The sequence below is a fragment of the Liolophura sinensis genome, chromosome 9 (assembly GCF_032854445.1).
Source record: "Liolophura sinensis isolate JHLJ2023 chromosome 9, CUHK_Ljap_v2, whole genome shotgun sequence".
Lineage (NCBI taxonomy): Eukaryota > Metazoa > Mollusca > Polyplacophora > Chitonida > Chitonidae > Liolophura > Liolophura sinensis.
Window position 1 is genome coordinate 21,484,209 of NC_088303.1, and position 24,910 is coordinate 21,509,118.

The window sequence follows — 24,910 nt, forward strand, 5'->3', positions numbered from 1 at the left end:
CTTCTAATATGGAACATGTGGAAGATGTCGGGAAAATACCATTGCATATACCATCAAATGGGTTAAGGGAGCAGCTGATGCTGTTGGTATGTATACTGTATACATACCTGTATATACAGTGACTGTGAATGTTGAAGATACTCTGAAGTATGATGGCTGATAGCGTCCATTTAGCGTTTTAAGAAAACCGCGCCCTCCAAGGTAGTTAATGCTGATTGCCGATGTTTGGAGTGGCAAACATCGGCATTTTTCCCTGTGCTTTGATATAGGGTTGCCATTTGGTATCCATCCACGCTTGGGTGATCCCGTGATACCCAGCCCCGTCATACAGAATGTTTTAACCCGCATACGCCTTACCGCGCGTGTGTCGCTCTCTACCTTTCGCTTTACATCAATGCCACCAATAGCAAATTTTGTACAGAAATCCTGAACAACGCCGAGGTCTCTGGGGTCACGGTGATGAAGCAGGAAGTGATGTCAGAAAACACAAACAATACATCTCAACTTTTGTCTGTAATAATACTTTATACTCACGCATTCTCTTTATCTAGAGTATGTGCAACATCACTCAGCAAAACCTAAATCAATTTCATTGATGAACTGTTCATAAAGTAGTTCCGGAAGAGGACAAAAGTGATGAGTTTAGGCCTAAACAAGCCTACGTGCGTCATGCAGATTCCAAAGGTTAACTTTGTTGTATCGGGGGCAAGGTGAAAGGTAGAGAGCGACGCATGCGCTGTATGGAGTATGGGTAAACCGAAATGCTGAATGAGTTAATCTCTCCACAAGCGGGCATGAGAAAAAAAATGCACACATGACCAAGACAAACATATAGTAGACAGCAGCAACATTTCGGTGAAAAAGAAAGCGGTCAGTATATTCACGGTGTGTTCTGGCCTACAGAAGTTCATTTGTGGATTTTTCAAAGTGATCTGTGTCGGTTAGCATAGCTAGTTGTAAACGCCTATGCCTGTAGGCGTGTGAGGTCACAGTTTAGTAAATGTAGCTCTATTTTGGCCTGACTCACATACTGAGCCATTTCGATTCAACTGAACACAACAACGGTTACACAGAGGGGAGGGCCATATCTAACGCAACCTGTACTTCACAAGTACATTATCCAAGCTCTCATGTGGTTCACGGAGGCTCTAAGCTGGGCACCATCCTGGCTCTGGTACCTTCCAGCCATCACTCTACTTCTCTACCTGTGAGTTTATATTTTGACACATTTTCACCTCTAAGTTGTGTATCGGCAAGTTTGTGTATATGTAGGCTGTAGCTGTAAGTACGAGTGGTCTGTGGAAGATTGATAGTGTGTATATATGTACACGCACTGATACATATAACTATGTGTATCGGTACGTGTACTTATGTGTACCGGATATTGATGATTGTAACAGCGCCAGGATAACAGTGTATACCACTATTTGTGTATATCTACACAGGTATCTACCTGCGAAATATATGAATCTCCAGTTGTGCGCACTTTTATATGTGCATATGGGCCGGTGTATGTAGCTATGACTTATTGCATCTGTGCGTGGGTGAAACACAAATTTATGTTGACCTACACGTGATAATTTATATATTTATTTCACTGACGTTTACTTTCCTATCTCTTTTCTAATTTCTAAGGCTCTCAGAAACACTTGTCCCACTTTCTGACCCGAGCTGCAATCTAGTTCATGTACTGTTTCCCACACAGTGATTTTTATTTCAGGTGTCGACCTCATATAATGTGTCCAAGCAGTGTCATGTTACACCAATGCACATGACGATTGTTAACGACTCTATTCTGTGTTTGTACGAAAATGCCTCTTACAAATCGGAAGGGGGGGGGGGGGGTATTATACATGTACATATATTATGCATAATTATGAAACGTTTCGTCACAACATAGGGATTTGAAGAGTTATGGCTCAGTGAATCAGTGTAAAGTTATGTTGGACATCGCTAACTTGATTAAATGCAGCTGACTGGTACACGACATGGGATACAACCCTTTGTGTCACGTTCTCTGTTTCTCAGCATTATGTTTAAACTAATCGCGCTGTAACTGGGGCTCTGTCTATTACTGTGTTTCATTACATAAGTTGAAACATTTTTGCCTTCTTTTGTGGATTTACGACTTTATTAACAGGTATGGAATATGGCCGTACTTATCTACGTCCATCCGTCTGCCAGGACCAAAGCCTGCGCCCTATGTCGGCAACTTGTTACAATTAAACAGAACTGTAAGAATTTTGATATTTTGACATTATTTCACAAGTTAAACTTTTCAAAATACCGTAGCAATATTTATCGTCTTGTGCCTGTGAAATATCAAAATACAAAGATGTTAAGTTTTAGTTCGCAGGAAATTCATATCATTCAGGTCATTTAAGAGGTTGAATTAATTTGCCAGTTTTCCTTCAGTTACAAAATTGCAAATCTTCTGCTTCATAGTCATAAAAAATTGTGAAATGGCGATTCGTACAAACATGCTTGTGTTTTGTTTTGTTTTCTTTTCTTTTTTAATTCATTTTTTATTCAAAATATTCATATATATATTTTTTTAATATAAAAACAATAGGAGCGTTTAGCGAAGTTAAATTTCAACTTTTACTTCTTCTATCTCCAGGCCCATGTTTCACAAAAATTCTTAAGTTCAGTATATTGCTTAAGTCGGCTTTTTTTAATAGCATGAAATGATTTTCAATAAAAAAAATTCAGTCAAACAGTTTATAAATAATTTTCCAAACTGAACTGTTAAACGAGCCTTTAAACGAGGGTACGGAGGAGAAACCAAATGGAGAATACCCCTTATTTATTTACGTAATTTACGTCTATTTCAGGGTGCCCTGAATATGGACATCATGTGCCTTAAGAAATACGGAAGGGTTTTCCTGTGAGTTACGTTATACCTCTGTAAGAAATAAGAATTGTCATTTAATATGTTCTTGCTTTAATACTATACGATATTATCTATATATTTAATTGATTGTTGCTTAAGGCATGCACACGCCAGAATTTTCCACCTACATACCAAGGCGGTCAGTTGTACAAGAGTACTTGTCTAGCTCTCGAGGTGGCGGTGTACGCCAGCCATTCCAACATCTCGTCATTCACCATGCATTGTTATAGTGTTTAATGTAGTTCACTTGAAAATATCTTCCCAGATCATGGCGCGGTCGAAAACCTGTAATAAACATCGCTGATCCAGACATGGTGAAACAAATCTGTGTGAAGGAATTCAAAAACTTTGCCAACAGAGGGGTGAGTCTCGTTCAGGCTGCACTGCACTATCTTTATTAAAGGCGGAAAAATACGGCATAAAATGAAATGAGCACAAGGAGAAATCTCTGAAAATATGCTTAGTTTTCTTGTCTCATGTTTTGTTCTCTGAATTAAATGGACTATAATATTCCAACTGTAAAATGGACTTTAGCATCTGGATGGATACCAGTAGCACGGTGCACGTCACATCAACTTTTTTCTTTATAACATCTACACAGGCTCTTTTTTATAATTTTATTTATGTCGTCTGTTACTCGTGTTTAATAACAGTTATTCTGCCAATTTTAAAAGCTGTGTTTAGATTCGGAAAAACGTCGTATGACGCCAGAGTACATAAACACTTTCTTTCAGTTTAGGAAACACTGAAGGAAACTGCTGTAATATTACAGATATAAGTGCTGCCAGAATTCGATTGAATCGATGTGAAATAAATATACGGTAACTAGCAGTTTACATATATGTGTACAGATTTAAATGATGTCACAAACTATTGACGTTCATCAATATTTAAATAATGACATCTACAACTACATGAATAACGCTTTTTTCAAATGGCGTTACGCTTTGCGGTTAGATTCCGTAATTGACGCCATGTTATGGGGATGAAATGAATCGTATGACGTTTCACGCCTAGTGAAAAAGAGAAATGCCATAGTAACAAGAGGAAGAATGTGCAGTCATCAGGTGCCACGTGTATGACGTAGATAATGGGTGCATGCGCATTGCAAAAATGTAGTAAAATAATACACCATCCCCAGCAACAACAACGCCCACTCAAAGAGCCACTCTTCTTTGCAGTTTAAATGTTCACAAAAGCTTTGCTGTTTCAGGTTTTCTTACCGTTGGGAGCCGTTCAGAAGTCGATGATTACAAATCTAGAAGACAATCACTGGAAATTTGTGCGCAGTGTTCTCACACCCGCCTTCAGTTCTGGAAAGATGCGAAGAGTGGGTGACAGACTTATTTTTGTTCTGGCCGTCACGACATGATAGTGTCGACTAAAGCTGTGTTACCTCAGATCCTACACAGTCGCATCTCTATACCAAAATATGACGAACTGCAGGCATGCACATAACAGTTTTGTAATATAAAAAGACTATAGCACAGAAAGTAAAACAAGAGCTGCGATGATAGTATAATAGTTGGCAAATGGCCAGCTAGCAATCTATCTTAGTTTTGCATTCGGTTTTGCTGTTTGTGTAATTGCTTAAAAGATAGCAACGTACAAGCCCCATCTCCTAGCACAATGGCTTAACTAGAACTGGGTAAAAAGAATTAATGTTAATTGCAATCTATTACACTTCAATGATCTAGAAATACTGAAATGCTTAGTTATCGTCACATTTAATATTTATATTAAAAGAAACCTTCTGGGAAAAAGTAGTCTGTAGGCATACAACGAAACGTAGCATAGGCTTACATACAAAAGTAGTTTTGGCTAAAGGAAAAATTAGCAAAAAGAAAGAGAACGGAAGACAACTTATCCTTCATGAATATGGTGTGTATATCTGTAACACAACTGTCAAAGTAATAGAGCGTAAATCTAGAGCATTGACGACAATGCTATCAACCAGTCGCATATATTCAGCTGTAAACTCAACGCAACAATACAAGCTCTACACATTGATACGTGATTTGGGGATCTGGTTTTGTTGGTTTTGACCAAGAACGTCTATTTTGGTTTACGACTGGTGTTCGAGTGTGTGTTTTGACGCCTATAGATTACATAAACATGAATCTTTGTGCACATTCCACACTGAGTGAAAGATTTGGGTCATCTAACTAAAAAATCTGAGTTATGCAATTGAACTAATTAAGCTCAGAAAACTGAGTCATATGACCAGATCAGCTACTTAAGTTATAAAATACTTCTGTGAGGCAACAGTATACCCAGATGAACACATGAACTTTTTTCTTTATATTCATCTATACAGGCTATTTCTTATAACTTTATTTTTTTATAAACGTTTCTCTCAGTGTAGTTTTATAGTTTTTCAAAAATATTTGTTTCCTTCTTTCAGATGAATCCACTTATACAGATCTGTCTTCAGCGACTGATGGATAATCTGTCTGAAATCTGTAAATCCGGAAAGTCGTTTGAATTGAAACGGTAAGTAGCTAAAATCGTCCAAAATATACAGCATAATAAAGGGCTTACAGCGTAGAGAGCAAAGTCAGAGCTGCGATGACATTGTGATACTTGGTAAATGGCCAGGTGAAATACAGCCTCTTGTCAATTTACCTCAGTTAGGGTTTTATTATATAAATATTCATATAAAATATTTAAAAAGTATGCTCTGGTTTTATTCTCCATGCTGTAGTCTTTTATATTACACTAAGTAATATAAACGCTTAGTTAATGAGCACGCAGTCGACTGCACGAGGCCAGGTTTTGCCTTCTTTATGCTGTCGCTTTAAGTCAGGATGTTTATCAGGTACCTGGCTACGTGCGATGTCTTTCCTTTAGGGGTTATTCGTCAGTACTGTTTTAATATTAAATAAAATTTACTAATAAATACAAGAATTTGTTGAGTTGCAACCCACTCCATTCTCCTCACGCAGAGGCCCGTAGCCTTCTACCACATCTGCTGAATGAGCTCACAAATTCAATACATATGGCTTGTTAACATAATCCAGAATGACCAATGAAAACCACTGTACCATCGTAAGCCGTAACATCTTGTTGTTAGGTTATTGTGAATGAACTAAGCGGAAAGGTGAATACGGGTCCAGTTTTACCAAGTTCGTTGATAGAGAGCGGATGTTAGGTGTACGGACTATTTATGGTTACTGGGATACTGGGTATTGCTCAAGTAGTTTTTATTTCGTTGAAAAAGCGAGACTCGGTAGGCGATACCCTGCCTCTAAATTATGGGAATATTAATGAAGACACACGCCCGCTTCGAAAATACGTAACAGTTTGCCAAGATTTTGCTCGTAGGATAAGTCCATTGGCTATGACGTCACATTGCACTCGTATCAGAAAACCAGGTGTCTTTCGAGAGAGCACAAAGTTGATAAATTTGAATTGCCTGTCGCGGAGAGAATACCTCCTCTCAAACACTGAAAAACAAGCGATGACAAATCCTTAAAGTTATATATGCATGCATATGAATGCAATAACAGCTTGACTTTCAGTAGACAGTCTTCGAGTTTTTTTTAGTGTATAAACTTTAGAATATTTCTTATAGCCACTCGGTGGATATTGTCTTACTTGATTCCTCTGAACCATGTGACACATCATGTTGCAAAATGCCACAATGGGGCAAGACATTTTGGGGTAATTATTTTCTAATCTTACGCATTTTACATCTTTTGTCCATGTCTGGAATAAATATTTATTTGACATATTTACAAATCTTTTGAGCGTACGTGCAATTATTTGGTATATATGTGGAAATCGTTTCCACATTTGTGCAAATTAAAATTTATTTTACGTTTGTTTTCCAAATATGTACAAATAAAGTGAAGCTTTCAGAGATATTACAAAAGTAATTGGATAATAAAAATCAAAACGCCTTGTCATGTAAGGGATGTTTATCTGTACTCCCCAGGGTGATGGGAGGCCTAACTATGGAAGTGATAGGCGCCGTAGGATTTGGGATTGAGACAGACGTCCAGAATGATCTCAACGACCGTTTTCTCACCATGGCTAAAAAGGTTTTTGAAGACAATATCCTTACCAGGATGCCTGTTATACTGACGTGTAAGACTGCACTGCCGTTTTTCCCCATGTGTCCGGTTAACATTCTCGGAAAGTTGCAACTTTTTAAAAGTCCACTTCGTCTAACCATTATATAAATTTATGGGCACCATAGACACCTTCCACGCGAGGGAAATTGAAAATTCAGAAGATCTGAAGCATACTGATAAGGGAATAATTTACTTTTTTACTTCAATCTACTTCTCCAATAATTATATAACTGTGTGCATATATATTTATTTATTTGATTGGACTTTTATGCCGCACTTAAGAATATTTCACTTATACATGTAGGATGGCCAGTATTATGGTGGTAGCAAACCGGACAAATCCCGGGGAAAGGAACATCCATAGATTGCTGGCAGACCTTTCCTCGCACGGCCAGAGAAGAGGCCAGCGTGAGGCCCTATGAACATTGTATGTACTCAAAAACAAGTACCATTTTTAAATGTTGGACGCTCTGACCATCAGACCATTGAAGCGATGCATATTATGTATGAAGATGGCGTAATCAGAAAGCATCTGTTTAAATGTCATTCATGCCAGTAATTTCTCTTTCATGCTTTGCAGTTTTGTTTCCATTCATGAAACCCGTGTTCGAGGCGCTGCACTTCACGTCTGACTCCAAAGATGCCACGGACTTCTTTGTGACAATGTTAAGTAAAACTATTGAGCAGCGACGAAAGGAGCTATCGGTATGATTGAGTTAATACGGCCTACTTCTTAAAGGATTCATGAAACATTTTGTTTTTATTTCTTAATACGTGGTATGCAAGGTGGATTAACATATTATGGTAAATGATGATAGCTGTGCAACAACGCAAGTTTTTTTTTAATCATTAGAGATAGGCACGCTGAGAGTGGCTTTCTGTAATAAATTATTGCAAAAGTCAACTCGCAGAGTGGCTTTTTGTCATGGTATTTCGTTTCAAGAAGACACTGGAAAATTTCATTCTAAAGTTGACCAAGGCCAACCTGGCGAATTTGATGAATGAGAATAATGACGATAACTTCCTTTAAGAACATAATTTGTTACATATAGCGTTATTTGTAATAAAACGCAACTTGTAATAATGATTAAGATTTGTCACTCTTAATTATCATAAATTGTGCTTTTATTGCAAATTGCGTTAACGTCTGTTTAAGACACACTTTGTCCGTAAATGTGATAGTATTCTAGAACATAGATTTGAGCTTAAAGGCAATTTTGTCATGAAAATATATCGCCGCAGTTAATATTAAAATGATAAAACGCCAAGGTAAATCACAATTTTAGGCCGTAAAATGTTTTAAAATTAATACTATAAGTCTGTGTTAAGTCTAAGATAGCTTTCGCCATTTCCGACTTGTAAAGATAATATTGCTTAATTTTCGGCCCTAGAAATTAATTTTCATCACAACATCAATGTTAATGTAACCAAATGTGGCACATTTCAACTTTGATTACAAAAAATCAGGGCAGTCATATCTGCTGTCTTTGGTATAGATCTGTTTCAAGGATACTTTGCCGTGATACTATGATACTGTTGCAGCCAAGGAAGGATCTCCTTCAGTTGATCCTGGACAGTAACGTGGACGACCTGAAGGAGTCGCTAGCGGATAAAGACGTGGATATGGAAGCTTTAAAGATGGACAAATTGAACAGAAACAAAAGTCAGTATACAGGGTTTTCTGTTAGACTCTCCTTAGATTGTTTTCTTTTTTATGTATACTCTATGGATGGGCTTTGTTCTTCTGTTGTTTCGGTTTGTTGAGATTGTTGAAATTGCAAACGCTTGTATGTGGACCGAATCTTCGGGTCAGGTTCAATTCTTTTAGAATAAAAAGAAATTCTTAAAAATGCTTACAATGATTTTTCTATCACCAGTAATTTTTGTATTCAGTTTAATATCAAGACTTTATCAGACAAATTGCAGTCGACACAAATAGCTGTTGGGTCTACGATCACAAAGGCGGAGACCGCTTCGGGAGCGGTATATCCAGGGTCAATCCTGGGTCCGGTCAGACGTAAAACCTTAAAAGAGAAGTTGTAACTTTCTCGCTTGGCGTTCGGCATTAAGGGTATAGTGCAGCGACTGGTTGACCTGTATCAGTATAATCGCTCGAGCGGGCGGCTTACTTCGGTAAGTGCAGCACTAGATAAAAGAGCGGTGGAAATCCGTCCTGCGACTAGGAGGCACATAACATGCACCCTAAAGTATCCTTTGTCGTCATTTGATTGATTAAGTACGAAGTTAAACCCCAAGCACTCACTCACACACAAAGGCAGACAGCCATCAGTTGTAGATACTGGTAAAATTAAGTGAAAACATAAACTTATCATAAAAATATCCTAGATGCCAATGATTATTCCTTTAACGTAAGCCTGTAATTAAGATATCTACATTTACAATTTTTATGACTATACGCTGGTCTTAACTTATCTGCTTCCTATTTATCCTTCAGAACTTACAGACACTGAAGTCATTGCTCAGTGCATCATATTCCTTCTAGCCGGATACGAAACTACGGCCTCAGCGCTATCGTACTTCGCGTACAATATGGCTGTTCATCCTGAGTGTCAGGAAAAACTGATTCGTGAAATTGATGAGGATCTTAAAGGGGTGAGTACACCTTACTTACATTCTTGCCACACTCTTCTAGACGTAACATAGTATACATGTATATCAGTTTATGAGAAAGTCCATTTTGTATATTATCTTTTCCCCAGGCAATACCCACGTACGACAACGTGATGACGTTACCTTACCTGGATATGTGCCTCTCAGAGACACAACGAATGTACCCGGCTGTCAGAGGGTAAGTCTTCGCGCCTGTCGGGGCCTCCGTGCCGAGTTGTTAGCGTTCTAGAGCAGCACAATGATACAGGAGGCTGTCACCAATGTGGTCAATGCGAGGTGTCCAGATCATGCTGACTTCCTTTGCGATCTTACCTGGTAAGGCCAGCCAGCAATCTGGATATCGTGGGGCTTTTCTAGGTTCTGTCGGATGTACGGTGTACGGTATAAAACACCAATCGAATAAATAAATAAGTAAATAAATATATACACCACTGGCAGAAGATTTTCACACCTCATTGATGAAAGACAGTTGATCTTCAACCCACGTTATATCGCCGTCGACTGCTTATTGTTTTCCAGGCCCAATGCATGAACAATGAGGCAGAAGTATTCTTCGAATTTCAGATTCGATTTGAACATATCAGAAAAATAAAATCTCACCACATACATGTACCCTTTAGCATCAAACTTTTCTACCCCTGTTTAAAGATGACCAGCGTTGTACAATGTTTGCGTTGTAAACACACTTCTTTCACACTTCAAAAACGCGATTTAGTGTTTATTCCAAACGTAAAGTTTATTTAATGTAACGAGCCCTATAAAACTGTAAAAGTGTATACTATGTGAACGTGTCACATGTTTACTGTAAAAAAAAAAACAGCGCATGATTATCACCAGGAGGTTTTACTAAATGTAGCTGTCGTGGGTTTCTTCCGGGCTCTGCCTGGTTTCCTCCCACCTTAATGCTGTCCGCCGACGTATAAGTGAAATATTTAGAACGGTGTAAAACACCAATCAAATAAAAAAATATTAAATGTGGCACAAATGTGTTTATGAACTTATTTTTAGTGTGTACATGTACAACTATTCACACACAGAATTTCAAAAAGCCAACGGGCACAATTTTAAATGATATGCTGCGTATATTGAATTCATCTTGAGTAAAAAGTTATTTCAAATGCATAATCTATCTTTTTTTTAGTGTGGGGCGTAAATGCCAAGACGACATTGATATAAACGGACTTCACATCCCTGCTGGCGCGTCCGTGTTACTGATGGGGTACGCCTTGCAACACGACGAGACTTACTGGCCGGAGCCAGAGAAGTTCGACCCGGACAGGTGAGTGTTGTATGGCAGGATGGAAGGTAGTTTGCCCATGTTAGAGTGAGATGTGCGGCAAGAGAAGGTGGAGGGTGGAGCGCATATTTGTGACCCCATACTTCCGTTCGCTTCACTCGCGGCAATGGCCATAGCAGACGATGAGGTAAACTTAAGAAGATAAGGAAAATATATGAGAATGGCCAACAATGGAAGAGATTGACAACGATGCTGTAAAATAACTGGAAATTATAGCATTATATAATACAACAATATGCACAGTATATGTAAGTTGTGAGACACAACAATGTACATGTTTGGGCTTATGTTGCCGTGAAGTATTCAGTTTTTGTGTTAAATTAACTCAATATTAAAACTCTTAACTATCATAATCATAAGTTAGTATATTGTTATTTGCAGATGGTCCCCAGAGCAGAAAGCATCGCGTCATCCTTATGTGTACTTTCCATTTGGGGTTGGGCCCCGGAACTGTATCGGGATGAGACTTGCGCTGATGGAAGCCAAAATGGCGATTGTTGCTATTTTACAGAAATTCCGTTTTATCCGGGCTCCGGAGACTCAGGTGAGAACACAGCTTTCTGGTTTTGTTTTTTTTTTCTTTGCTTTTTATGGGGAGGGGGGCAGTTCTTTTTGCTCATTTTTTTTTCACAGAAGGTAATTTGAATATTGCTTTGCTGTTTATTTTATCCGTGACAATTCCATTATTGGTCTCCTAACAACAACAGAGTGAATTACACATGTAGGTTCTAGCCCACGTCTGTCAGTCCGCCAGTCACGAAAAGAATTTTTATTCCAAACTTTTTTCATAACAGTATATCGTATTGATTCAATTTAAGATTGCTACATGGCTTCAACTGACACGTTACACATCGAGAATCAGTTTGTGGACGTTTCGTAATTTTACTTTTCATGTTTTGAACTTGTTTTTCGAAACAGTTCATAGTATTCATTCGAAATTTGGCACAGGGCTTCATCATGGCATGTATCAGGCCAAGTTCGAGTTATGGACTGTTTGCCCCATTTTCGATAAAACGATGGTACCGGCATTTGTTGTTGTTGTTGTTCTGTTGTGGACTTTGGCAGACCTATTAAACATATTCTGACGATTCAAACCTTTAAAGGACATGTGTTGTAAAAGCGATACTTCCTGCAGATTGCTGGTTTTGTTAGTCGTTGTTACGTTACTGGGAATGACGATCAAACAGTTCGACTCCGTTTTCACAGTTTTTATGTCAGCCATCTAAAATATATTTAATAGGTCACGAATGAGTCACGCCATTGGTCAGTGTTTGTGCCATCCGTACACATTAAAAATAACTTTCGATTTTAAAGACAGTTCTGCATATGAACGCGGGTTGCTGTTTTGGGTTTGTTTGGGGTTTTTTTGTTTTTGGTTTTTGGGGTTTTTTTGGGGTTTTTTTTTTTTTTTTGCTATATTATGGAAAACTATTATATGTGTTATTATTATAAATGAAGGGGGGATGGGGCTCCGTGGTCGAGGGGTTAAGCAAACCAGCACGGCGCAATAACCCAGCAGCCCAGCATATATATACATATATATAATTTAGCTAATGTTTGCGTCTTTTGTTGGTTTGTATTCCTCAGCAAATGTACCGATAACCGTACAGATTTGGTTAGTGTTTCCATATTTTATTGGTGTGTATTTCTTAGCAAATGTGCCGATGACTAGACAGAAATGGTTAATGTTTGCGTCTTTTCTTGGTTTGTATTCCTCAGCAAATGTACCGATAACCGTACAGGTTTGGTTAGTGTTTCCATATTTTATTGGTGCGTATTTCTTAGCAAATGTGCCGATGACTAGACAGAAATGGTTAATGTTTGCGTCTTTTGTTGGTTTGTATTCCTCAGCGACTGTACTGATAACCGTACAGATGTGGTTAGTGTTTTCGTCTTTTGTTGGTTTGTATTCCTAAGCGAATGTACCGATAATTGGGCAGATTTGATTTGTGATTGCATTTTTGTTCAGTTCATATTCTTATTATACATGTTTATTATTATACTCTGGCATATTTCCCTACAGTCTCAAAGATTCTTATATTTTGTTTGTATTACAGGTGCCCTTGACATTGAAGAAAGGAATCTTCGTCCAAGCGGAACATGGTATCTGGCTTCGAGTCGAGTCACGTGACTAAATATTGTTGCGAATGTAACAAGGCGTCTGCCCCGCTTGTTTCTTGGCTCGAGTTGAAACTTTTTCTCAGGTTTAATGTGACTTGAAACGATTTCAGATTTCGCAAAAATTGTTGTCAACAGTCACCAGTGACCTCTTACATCAATACATTGATAACCTAATTCTGCTACAGTCATGGTGCTAAGGGGCGAGTAATTTGCTACCATTTAAACATCACTATAACAGTTAGCAGAAAATTCTAAGGTAAAATGGCAAGAGAAAATTGTCATCACTGCTCTCGTTTTACTCTCTATGTTGTAAGCCTTTTATATTCTCTTGTTATTGTATAATATTGCCGAAGCTTTCTTTGTGGCAGAAATTCATTAAATATTATTATATTAATCACAAAAATTGTCCACCTCTTGTCTTTCTTTGATTTTTTAAACTTTGTGACGTCACTGATGGTCACCGTCATTCATGTCTAAAAATGTAAAAATATTCTTGACGTCGTTGACAATCAGAAGAATGAACCAGAGCCAGTTTGACGTCAAGACGTTCGTTCCAATCTCCAAACAGAACTAGCGTTTTGTCCTAAATTTAGACCGCTCAAATTTGAGCGATTTATGTCTGATCACTTATTCACAACAAATTGCATACACGTACACAAAATAACTAAAATATGTTCAGCACAATCATCACCATTTATTTATTCTGAAACACTTCCGTTCAAAATCAAAAACCTTTACAGTTTACCTAGCAAGAATGCCTTTTCTGTTTTACCTGTACATATTTGAATAAGAGGTCATTATAGTTGTCTCCGGTTATAAGTGGAAAGGTGTGCAGCAACCTGTGGATGGTCGTGGGTTTCTCCAGGGCTCTCCCCGGTTTCCTCCCACCATAATGCTGGCCGCCATCGTATAAGTGAAATATGCCTGATTACGGCGTAAAACACCTGTCAAATAAATAAATGTTATTATTGTGGAACCCTAGCTCACTGGATGAGGTGCTAAATGCCTATTCTTTGTCAAGTTATTTGTCATTTACATGATTTTACGTGCTTTCTTCCACCCACAAATCTTCAAGCATTTTGTTAATTTATTTATTTGGTTGGTTTTAAACGCACAATTAACGTGCATGAGATGTTTGACAGCAGTCTGTGGGTGGTCGTGGGTTTCCCCTGGGATCTGTCCCGGTTTTCTCCCACCATACTGCTGGCCCCTGTTTATAAGTGAAGTATTCTTGAGTATACAGTGTAAAACGCCAATCCAATATCACGTATTTTTGACGTATATGACGCTAGTCAGGCCTGTGGATGGAACTTGGAAATCGGATAGCCCCAGATGAACAACCTCCTGACTTAAAGCCACTGCCGCACCAATGAGAGGTCGATTCGAACACGTGACCGTATTGGACAAGGGCCTGATAGTCACAGCAAGCCAGAGATTTAAGTCTCTGAGCCAGCGCAAAGCGCATCGTCCAATACATGTAATTGAAATATTATACTGAGTACAGCGTAAACATCAATGAAAGAGATGAATTGTTTGCTATTAATATATATATATATATATATATATATATATATATATATATATATATATATATATATATATATATATATATACATCGTTCAACAATCCTCTTTCTTCTTTCTTGAGTTCACTAATACTGGTGGTTGGGTTGGTTGTCACAAGCACGGTGATCGGAACTTCATCGTTATTTTCTGTAATGGGAATAGGACCCTTTGTCTCTATTGAGGCCATTCTAAACACCATCAAATTTACTCACGGCCTGTTGTTCACATATTTCTCTTTCAAGTTGATTTTTGAAGCCATTTTGTTTCAAGACTTTCAGATCATTGAGCTTGTGTTGTTCTTCGTTGAAGTGTTAACCCACTGGTTTGTTTAAGGATTTGTTCCTAATTTTTTGTCCATTAGGGCGTTTCCAGAGAGACTCTCCAGATTACCCGATATATATAGCAGACGGGCAAGGACGACAGGTTATTGCATATACCACATAGCTGAAGTACAGGTGTATAATCCACTTACCTTATTCCTGTTTGATTCAAGTACCTTTGTACAAGAGGTGCTGTGGTGACATACTTGGGATTTAGGTTTACCTCAAGGAAACGTTCCAAATGTTTTGTCCTTTTCTAGTTGATTGGTGACAACAACATTCATTTGGTTAAGGGGCTTTCGGAAGGCGATGATAGGTTTATCTGCGATGATATTGTTCAAACTGTCGTCTTCTAAGATACGCTGTACATTGTTAGATACGCTGCAGTGGCTTAAGCTGTGGGCTATGTCACCACAAGTGGAATTCTTGGATACTTAGGCTCGGTTTTATATTGTAATAGTTGTTCACGTGGGTTTCTCTTGCTCGGGCTATCTCCTTAGAAATTATAGTTAGTTTGTAGTTTAGGCTTGAAAATACCTGGGTCAGATTAGACAGGTTTTGGTCTCCATCTTTAGGATTAAAACAGATTCTGTTATATCTCATTGTTTCAGATCGATGCAGTAGTGTCCAGGAAGCTCACTGATTCACAGGATGCTTTGATGGGAAGATCGATAGTCGGGTGAGTTTCATTAAATTTCTGATGAAATTTACCTATGACCATTCCATTTCTTTGGAGATGCAGGTTATCATTAAATTCAATATAATTGTGGGTCAAAACAAATTCAATGAATTGGTTTGCTCTATCAGTGGCTGTGAGATCTGGCATTACATCGCGAACAGCTTGCAGTCCGTCTGTATGAGGTATGTTAGTATACAGTCCTTCAACATCCATATTTGCATGTATAGTATTTTCTAGCAGATTTTTTGATACGCTGACGTTTTCGTGGTACCCTGGATATAGCCATAGGGTTTCATGGCATATGGTCACAATAAGCCACATTTCTAGCTGGACACACTCTCGGTAATGGTACCTATTCCAGATAAAATAAGTGGACCTGGGTTAGTATGCTTGTAAGAGGTAAAATGTACCAAGTCGGAGCTCTGAAGCAATGGTGAATTCAATTATATTTATACTTATATGTGCACATTGTCCAGAAGGTTTTTCTGTTCCTTTTGGTATTTGGATGTTGGGTCTTCCTTCAGTGGAATGTGAATGAATGATTATACAACTTACGAATAGCTTCTGTAAGGTCATCATAATCATTTTCAGATTTAACTAGGAAAATGGGGATATACATATCCAGTTTACTGTTACGTCCTTCAGAGGGTGTGAATTGTTAGCTTCTTGTCAGAGTTTGCAGGTGCTCCGGTGATCTATTACACGCTGATTCGTCGTATAGGCTAGTTTCTTTTCCTAAAGTAGTCTTATAAGTTACCACAAAAAGCTGAATTTTGTTAATGGGTTTGGCCTTGCTCGATGACCGATGGTTCAGAGGTTGACCACTGAGCTCGCTCTCCTTGAAGTTGTAGTTCCAATAATGTTCTTTTCTGTGGTTTGCCATAGTGTTTGGACGTAGAGGCCTCTATAATGGTTGATGGGTGACTTCCGACACCAGTGGGTCGTCCAGCTGCGACATAATGCGGTACAATGTCGTTCCACTTACATTTGGTCAGCAATCAATCTGTAACTGGGACAGTTGTTTCTTGAGGTTCACTGGTGTCGGCCTATCTCAGAGATCAATTTCAGTTGTTTAGGAATTATTACTTTTATTTTACAGATGGTATTTGAAAAGAATAACTAAGCAGCATTGTACTCACACGATAAAGGTCATTAATCTGACCGGTAAATATACCTAATATGTGTACTTCGTTGGTGAGTCCGTGGATACTGTTAATCAGGCATACACTCACGTGTTAACGCTATCGATGCTCCGATACAATTTGACGAAGCTGATATACAGACCTGGACGTCACATGTTTGTCTTGTAGCCTGGTCTTATGGGAGAAATGTAGTATTTTTAATACGTCTAAACACGAATCACACAGCCCAGATACATGCAAACGTAAACATGGTCGAGCATATATTACCTTACCTATAGTCTATTTCTGTTAGAGAGTTTCATATATTCAGCGTTTAGTCAGTGACACGTAATAACACAAGCTCTACACATGGGTATGTAGGAGGTTCACATTCTTGTTTATAGTGTTAAAGCCCATAACCTCGGTTTCCACGGCAAGTACACATTGCCTGAGTGACATCTGAATTACTCAAAAACCATATTGGGCGGAGTTACATATGTTTGAGGGAGGGCAATACCAGTTTCCTAAACTGCTATGTTGTCGATGGCTGACTGAGAGTTGTGCCATGTCTGATCTATCAAATCATTGCCTCAACTTTGCAGACATGATGTCTCTCAGGTTATATATTTCTGTCACAGTAAATAATCAGATATTGGTTTGAAATGCATGTGTGTCAACAATGGACATACACGTCGGTAATGTAATATCCGTGGCCAGAATGATGAAGATTAAAAACAGTCCTAAAGACATGTCTGAACACAGCTAACACACAAACAGGTATAAAGTAATAAAAAGAGCATACTTACTTGGCTCGACGTGGAACAAACCACAACGAGGAAATACAACATTACACATCAGGTATGACAAACCTACATGTTTCAAAATCTTCCCATCAGTTCCCGTTTGTGAAATTCGATTTGCTAAACGCCTAAAGACTGACAGTGTTGAATTTCTCCTCAGGTTATTCTTAATACAGGAAGGATAAAAAATACGGGCAGTAGAGGTTACTTCAGTGATCGCCATCTGGGGGAAGGACCTGCTACGGTAAGGCGGAGAATCGGATGCAGAGAAGAAAGTGATAAGAAACGATAAGAAAGTGTAAATTTTAAAATCCAGCACAGTTCTGTAAATTTCATAATCCGAAGTATAAAACTAGGCCGAATCACCCATAAAAAGAGATGGTTGCTTAGTAATAACCCGCCAAAAATGCACTCTCGATAACCACAAAAATATCTTTACTGAAACTTTCATGTATGTATTTCTAAGTACTGACAAGGTTTAGTTTTGGTCTTTGTCTTTATATGCAAAAATAAACTTTATAATCTGATCAGTTTTTGTCGAGTTTGAATCTTTGTTGGTTTTTTTCTTTGGCAACATTCTTTTCATGTGAGTAAATATATATGCTGTCTTCCAATGAATAAGTGTTATCATGAATAAAAATCGATAATAGTGACTTTACGTGTGGCAACTATAGCGAAATCATATGTGAATCTTGGTTGAGAGCATATATGGTCCTCTAGATATCATTAACAATTACATGTTATGTGAAGCGGAAGTATAAGGCTGAACATTTGTTATATATGTATTTAAGTTATAGATGCAAAACAGCGTGCAAAACAGCGTGCAAAAAATTAAAATAAAAAACATGCTATTTCACTGTGACTGGAGCAGGATACCATTTTTCGATTTTATGACCTATACAATGTTTCACTGCATGATTCAACAGATGTAAGTCGCATGCTTGCCATATAACAGGAAACCGGTTTGCTCCCACCATAATGCTGGCCGAAATATAAGTGAAAATATTCTTGAGTACGGCGTAAAACACCAATCAAATAAATAAATATAACAGAAAAAGTAAAACAGAACTGAAAAAAGAATTAGCCTCACGAGTGTGTGAGTTTATGAGTTGATAAACATAATAAGTTTAAATGGAAATTCTATAATTGCCTCCTCACCAAAAAGTTCACAAGACACATATATACCTAAGCATTTATATTCTACGTCTTTGTCTAAGAGTAGGCGGAGATAGGGCCTAAACCAAGTTTTTTTATTGATCCTAGATTTAGGAGGTGTAATTCTGTACTTGAGGTAATCACTGATTATTAATTGTGGCCAGCAGGAAACATTTGACCCCATTTCTGAAACGGACCGATGTTACTCACTTAGATTAATGATGTAGAGCCATACAGAGTTTTATCGTTATGGTGAAAAATTGTTTGACAAATTATCATGTCAGATAGACAGTTTAACGGTTCTTTTCTTCTTTCCGTTGTTGTGCTTATAATGTGCAGAGTTGTATATCTTGATATTCACGATCTGTGGCATTCCTACGAGTGATCAGTAAAGCATTATTTCAAGCTTTATGTAGTACTTTCCTCTGTGGCTATGAGAGAGACTCCAATATCGCACCATTTCTAACTGTATGCTGCGTTTACATAGTCACTAATTTACAAATAATCATGTGTTCTAGTCTGCAATCATTTAGAGTCTTCTGTACATTGATATATAACCTGTTTTGCTGTTATGTATACATAAGCTGAATGAAAATCAATCCTGTGTGCCTTGTTTACCGTCTTTTCGATTCCCTAATCAGCCTCACTCTAAATAAAATGTTTTTAAAAGCGAGCCCAAAGTTGGCTGAAACCTTTAAAACGTCTCTAGGCTGAAAATCCCAATTAATTTTAAGAATGGCTACGTATTTTACACACTCACGCACCAACACAGACAAATACAATCAATTTGTTCAGTCGAAAGTGTATTAAGTAATACTGGTATTATGTTACATTTTATATTTTAAAGTTTAAGCCAAACCGTGCAGCCAACTCAGTTTTCCAAAGTCAGAGTATAACAAATGCAGTTTCAGTTCATATTTGATATGTTACAAAATTTTTTTAGGCTTAGAACAAAACTGAAGAGATTGCTTAAAGTTAAATCTGGTATTGTCTTAAACCAGTCTCAGACTAAATGAAATGTTTTTCTGTTGGATACAAACGTATTGTAATAGCAAAAAATATCCCTAACACATGTCACTATCAAACAATTTGGTCCAAAAAAAAACGTTTGAATTCCACAAGGAAAATAACTCAAGAAGCCTGCAGAAATTATCTGTCTGTATATAAACAGCTGTAAGACTCTTTCGTTAATATATACTTGCGCCTGGTATAACCCTGGGCTTCTGCTTTAAAGTGAATGTTTCATTTCATGACTCTGACATGCCTCAAACGTTGTAAAAGTAAGCGCATCAATCTCATGGGGCCTCATGGGATCACAATGAACTGATAAAACTCGTTATCATATAACTATGGCCGTTACCTAACTGCCACAGATATCGTGTATGCATCATCTGAAAACAGGGACTACTTTCAATGTTTACATTCAAAGCCCCCTCTACCGAGGAAAGCCCTGAACTAACATCGGGATTAGGTGTGACGTAATTACAACAACAACATTAAATTGTAAAGAAAACACATTAAACAGTCTTTTATTAGCACACAAAGAAACTACAAGCGTGTGCCCTGCAGCCTGGGGGAAGTATATATTTATATAAATTTCGATACCAAAACTGCCCTAACTTTGATCGCGGCTCCCAAAATAACTTCGATGCATCAAGCATGGTTGATGCGACGACGACGCGGCATTTGTTAGAGCTCAGTGAAAATATAACTGACCTTCTTGGCGAAAATCCTTAACGTTTGTCCCCTAAGCAACCAAAATACAAGTTCACGCAGATATATATTCACGTTTTGATCAATCCCATACAACCGGTAATCCTATCTCCTTTCATTCAGGGTCGCATAAATTTATCACATGAATCCGAAATTTAGGCCTACCGTTTTTATGAACGTGGGGCCTTTCGTCTTCCCATCTTCTGAATGTAAATAGTAAACATATCAAATATATTCGGCGTTCACACAATCACGACATTCGTCAGTAATTTCATAATTAATTTCTACCATTGCGCCATATTCAATGTTCACTGCTCGTTGTGAAAATTTCCAGTGGAGTCATTGGGGCTACAGCCACATACGATCAGTGGCTACACGGCCGCACGAGGATGGTATTTTCAACAAATGCAGACTTTACATCACTGTTGTAGAGCCAAACTTTCAGTGCAATCATCATCATGTACTCAAGTCGTTCTTTTCAAACAAGATGTGATTTTAAGCCACACCGCACGGTGAAACTTTGCGTAGCATGTCGACAGCACGCGAGGGGATTCCCGTGGTGGAGGGATTTGACCGCATTTCGTGAAGCGGCCACCTTGTAATAGTCTAAGCTCGTGAATGTTCACTGTATTGATTTATTTTAAATATTTTTTCTAACAATTAAAACTAAAGAAATACAAATTTAAAGAACATAATCATATTCGAGCTGAACATTTTTATAGATGAACTACATTTTGTCCGTGCAGGGTCTCTATTTGTATCAAATCGGTCCACTGATTGGTGAAAAACCGTCTTCGTTTTGACCACTTATTACCTCAGACAGCTCTAGCTGATACATCATCGCAGGTCACACACTTTTATGACAATCTCTGTGAGTAGGGCGGACCCTCAAGAGGTGTCATTATAAAACATGGAGATCAGTATCGGGAGGGATTACTATGAGGTAGACCTCCTGTTAAGACAGGGACAAGTGTTATATTACTTTGGATTATTAAAATATTTGATGATACACAATGAATGTATCCATCAAGCCTATAGTTTTCTTCCAACAGCTAATATCCGCTCCAGATTTCTATGGTTCCCCATAAAGGTTACACGAGCGCATTAATTTTCCTTACTCTTTATGTAGTTAATTTGTCAACCTTAAAAATATATAACCCCTACCACCACATGCAACTTACATTTTTCCCTAAAACATATAAAACATTCAACCTGGTCATCTATTTTTAGCCGTGGTCGCTGGAAGTGAAGTCATACCATTTTGTTACCTTGGTAACCTCGAGGGGGAGAGGGGGTGGGGATGTAGGAAGTAACACTGACAAATAAAAGACTAAGACTAAGGAATAAGCTGCCGGCCTAGAGGTGTCTTTTCTACTTTTCTGTCCAGATTTATCACATTTTGCTCTTTCCTCTGATGATAAATGTTCAGATGTTGGTTATTTGAAACACTGCCTTGTAAACTTGAAAAACATAGGTTTTTATTAAGTTTATTAAAGCCCTGTCAGAAGTATTATGACATTAACGTGAATAATGAATATCGTTAACATGATGAAGCAACCTAAGTGTTGTCTGACGTGAGTGAAACGATATCATGGATGACAGTTACTCCTTTGTGGCATTAAGATACAAGATATTCCTCCAACATTCTGACACATCAAATTTGGTATTTTCATGCTTAAAAGACGCAGCTCAAAATTTTGCACTAAATCGACTCCAATCAAAAAATCTGGGGTATCTCAAATATAATTTCTGATAGGGCTCCATTAAATTTTTAGATCTGTTTTTTTTCTTCTTTATTAAAATTCTTTACAAGTCGGAAATATTCTTCTCAGAAGTACACTAAGGAGAATGATTCTGGAATTCATTTCTGATATCTTACTTTTTGTACCATTTTTGTACATTAAATGAAATGTTTTTCTCTGCAGCTTCCGTGTCTTGCTAGACTGGCCCGGATAGCACAGTTGGTAGAGCGGCCGCTTCGGGACCGGTAGATCCAGGGTCAATCCTTGATCGAGTCACACCTAAGACTTTAAAAGAGGAAGTTGTAACTTCCTCGCTTGGCGTTCAGCATGAAGGGGATAGAGCAACGACTGGTGGTTCGGGCGGGGCGGCTTACTTGCCTTCGGTAAGTCGTCTCAGTGAAGCAGCACTAAATAAAAGAGCGGTGGAGGAGGCAAGGCAACAAGGAGGCACATTACACGTACATGCACCCTAATGATTCCTTCGTCAACTTCGATGGACGTTCCCCTCCGTTAGTCCTCTTAGTCCTCCGTTAACAACGTAAAGGATATGTCCCAGATGATTTGACAAAGCAACTATTTTGATAGTTGATTGTGTTTTGTACAAAGTGTCAAACTTCTAATTAATGCCAGATCAAACATTTCTAGTCAGAGCGTGTCAATCACACCATCAAATATAACCAAGACCGTACTGCAAAACGAAAAAACAGACAGACATAGCCCATATTAATAGTTCGCTTTAAAAACACTGACTCTATTACAATCTTTGAATGTCTTGGGGAAAAGAACAAGATTCTCACTTGTTTTACATTCTTTCCTCAAACCTACAATAATAAACAAAACAGTAAAGAAGAAACAAAAGCAACGTAAACACCCACACAAGCTTATAAAGGAAAGCTTAGAACTAGAATTTCTATTGTATATGTTTGTTTTTATTTTATGTGACATTCGTGTAGTTTATAGTCACGTATTTAAATTAACACTATTCGCCTTCCACGATAGCCAATGATTTACGACACGGTATGGTTTTTAAATCTGAAATTTTCGCAACTTCGATATCGATCTCTTTTTATAACGAATGATCGATTGGCTGAAATATTTGATATATCGGCATTAAAGAGAGCTATATAAGTAAACCGTCTACGTTGCCAGTTTTAGGCCACGCGGTGTTTAGTATTGCAAGAATGTATACCATTCGAGACAATACAGATCGAGTTGTTTAATCTTTGCTGGACACATGTCAAACTAAATACAGGAAATATCCATCAGTGAAAAGAAAAAACGAAAACACCAAGCCCAAAAAGAGCTGCCTCAACAAAAACATCGGCCCCGTTCCACAGGCCTGCCCGTCAAAGTCAGGAACACAATAAGCATATACACAACATGTGCGTGAGACAAAATCAGTTCTCGCCATAGGACAAAATACACGGTGACAAGCAAGAAGGTGGAATCAACATTGTATACGAAATGTCCTTAGATCGTTACTAATCTCTGTGTTCAATAAGTTCGGGTGTTGTGTTAAGGCGTGGAGAGGTAAAGCTTTAATGGCAAGAAACGTGTTTGGCGAGTTATCGACATTGTTTGCTTGCCCACTAGTGGAGACATTCCAGGACATGTTATGAAGCTTGAAGTTCCCTCCAGTTGTCTGGATCTCAACCCACCAAGGTTTGTTTTAGAGAAAATATTTAAATAGTAAAGCTCCTGTGGTCAATAATATTGCTATGCTGGAAACAAATAAAATACTCCAAGGAAACACCTTTCATATCTTGGCAAAGTAAACAGTGGCGAGAGGCCAAAGGAACTGAGAAATGTATGTTGTGTTTATCTAAAGACATTGTACTCCCACTCAGAATCTGTAATACATCGGTAGTCAAATAAACGAAGGCTATCGCGGTGTCTCTTTGTTCACGATATATCCTTGTTCACTGGATCTCGTTGATCTCTCGTTTTTGAACATCAGATGCATTGTTTTCCCCTAAAACGTCAAACAGTACATCCAGTCAAAACAGAATTCGATCCATCTCTTAAGATTAAAATCACAGACCTCAAGGTTTAACAATACATTGATAAAGTGGGTGGCAATGGCAATGGTATGATAATGGTTACACACTTTGTCCACAGGAGTGATGTAGCCTTGTTTTACATATGTAACACTAGGAGCTAGGAATGTAGTTCTTCTTTAGAATAAATAACACGAAGGAAGCCACAGACGTTCCACAAGAGAAAAACTCTACCTCAACACTGGCAGCATGAGTCCAGTTCTATTGATAACTACGACAGGACGATGGATTACAGAATTGTCTAACCGTGTCACGTCCATCTGTCATACATGGTGATAAATACATTAGGTGTAACTTTTGTCACGTTTACTCTGCCAAGGGAGCCAAACTGGTCTAAAAGGTACTGGGGATGAACTTGACCGAGTAACAAACTCACAAACAAATCTGTCTCGTTCACAGATTATTACCAGGAAATAGCAACCCAAAATATACCATCAAGTATGTTAAGGGAGCAGTTGATACGGTTGATAAGTATACTGCCTGTATACCTGTATTTACATTGACTAGGAATGTTGAAAATACTTTGGAGTATAGTGGCTGCTAGCGACCGTTTCGTGTGTTAAGGAAACCGCGCCCTACGCGGAGTACGCGGAAAGCGCGGAGGACACGGAAGGCGTCCATCCGCGAACCTGCGCCTTCCACGTGGACGCGACCCCGCATGTTCCGGTTTAATTTTGTGTGATGATATGCATGGAGCGTCACTAAAATGGTCACAATATCAGAAAGGATGAAAAGGGCAC

The 24,910-nt window shown here is 38.3% G+C and overlaps 1 protein-coding gene across 1 annotated transcript; it reads left to right on the forward strand.

Annotated features, from left to right (window-relative positions):
* Positions 1-1,044: 1,044 nt before the first annotated feature.
* LOC135475555 (cytochrome P450 3A8-like) lies at positions 1,045-13,503 on the forward strand. The gene is made up of 14 exons (XM_064755480.1): positions 1,045-1,207; positions 2,141-2,234; positions 2,835-2,887; positions 3,159-3,255; positions 4,107-4,223; positions 5,298-5,386; positions 6,831-6,982; positions 7,550-7,674; positions 8,512-8,632; positions 9,425-9,582; positions 9,690-9,778; positions 10,742-10,879; positions 11,279-11,441; positions 12,955-13,503. The coding sequence occupies exons 1-14, from the start codon at positions 1,131-1,133 to the stop codon at positions 13,030-13,032; spliced, it is 1,551 nt and encodes a 516-aa protein (XP_064611550.1). The 5' UTR covers positions 1,045-1,130; the 3' UTR covers positions 13,033-13,503.
* Positions 13,504-24,910: the final 11,407 nt, after the last annotated feature.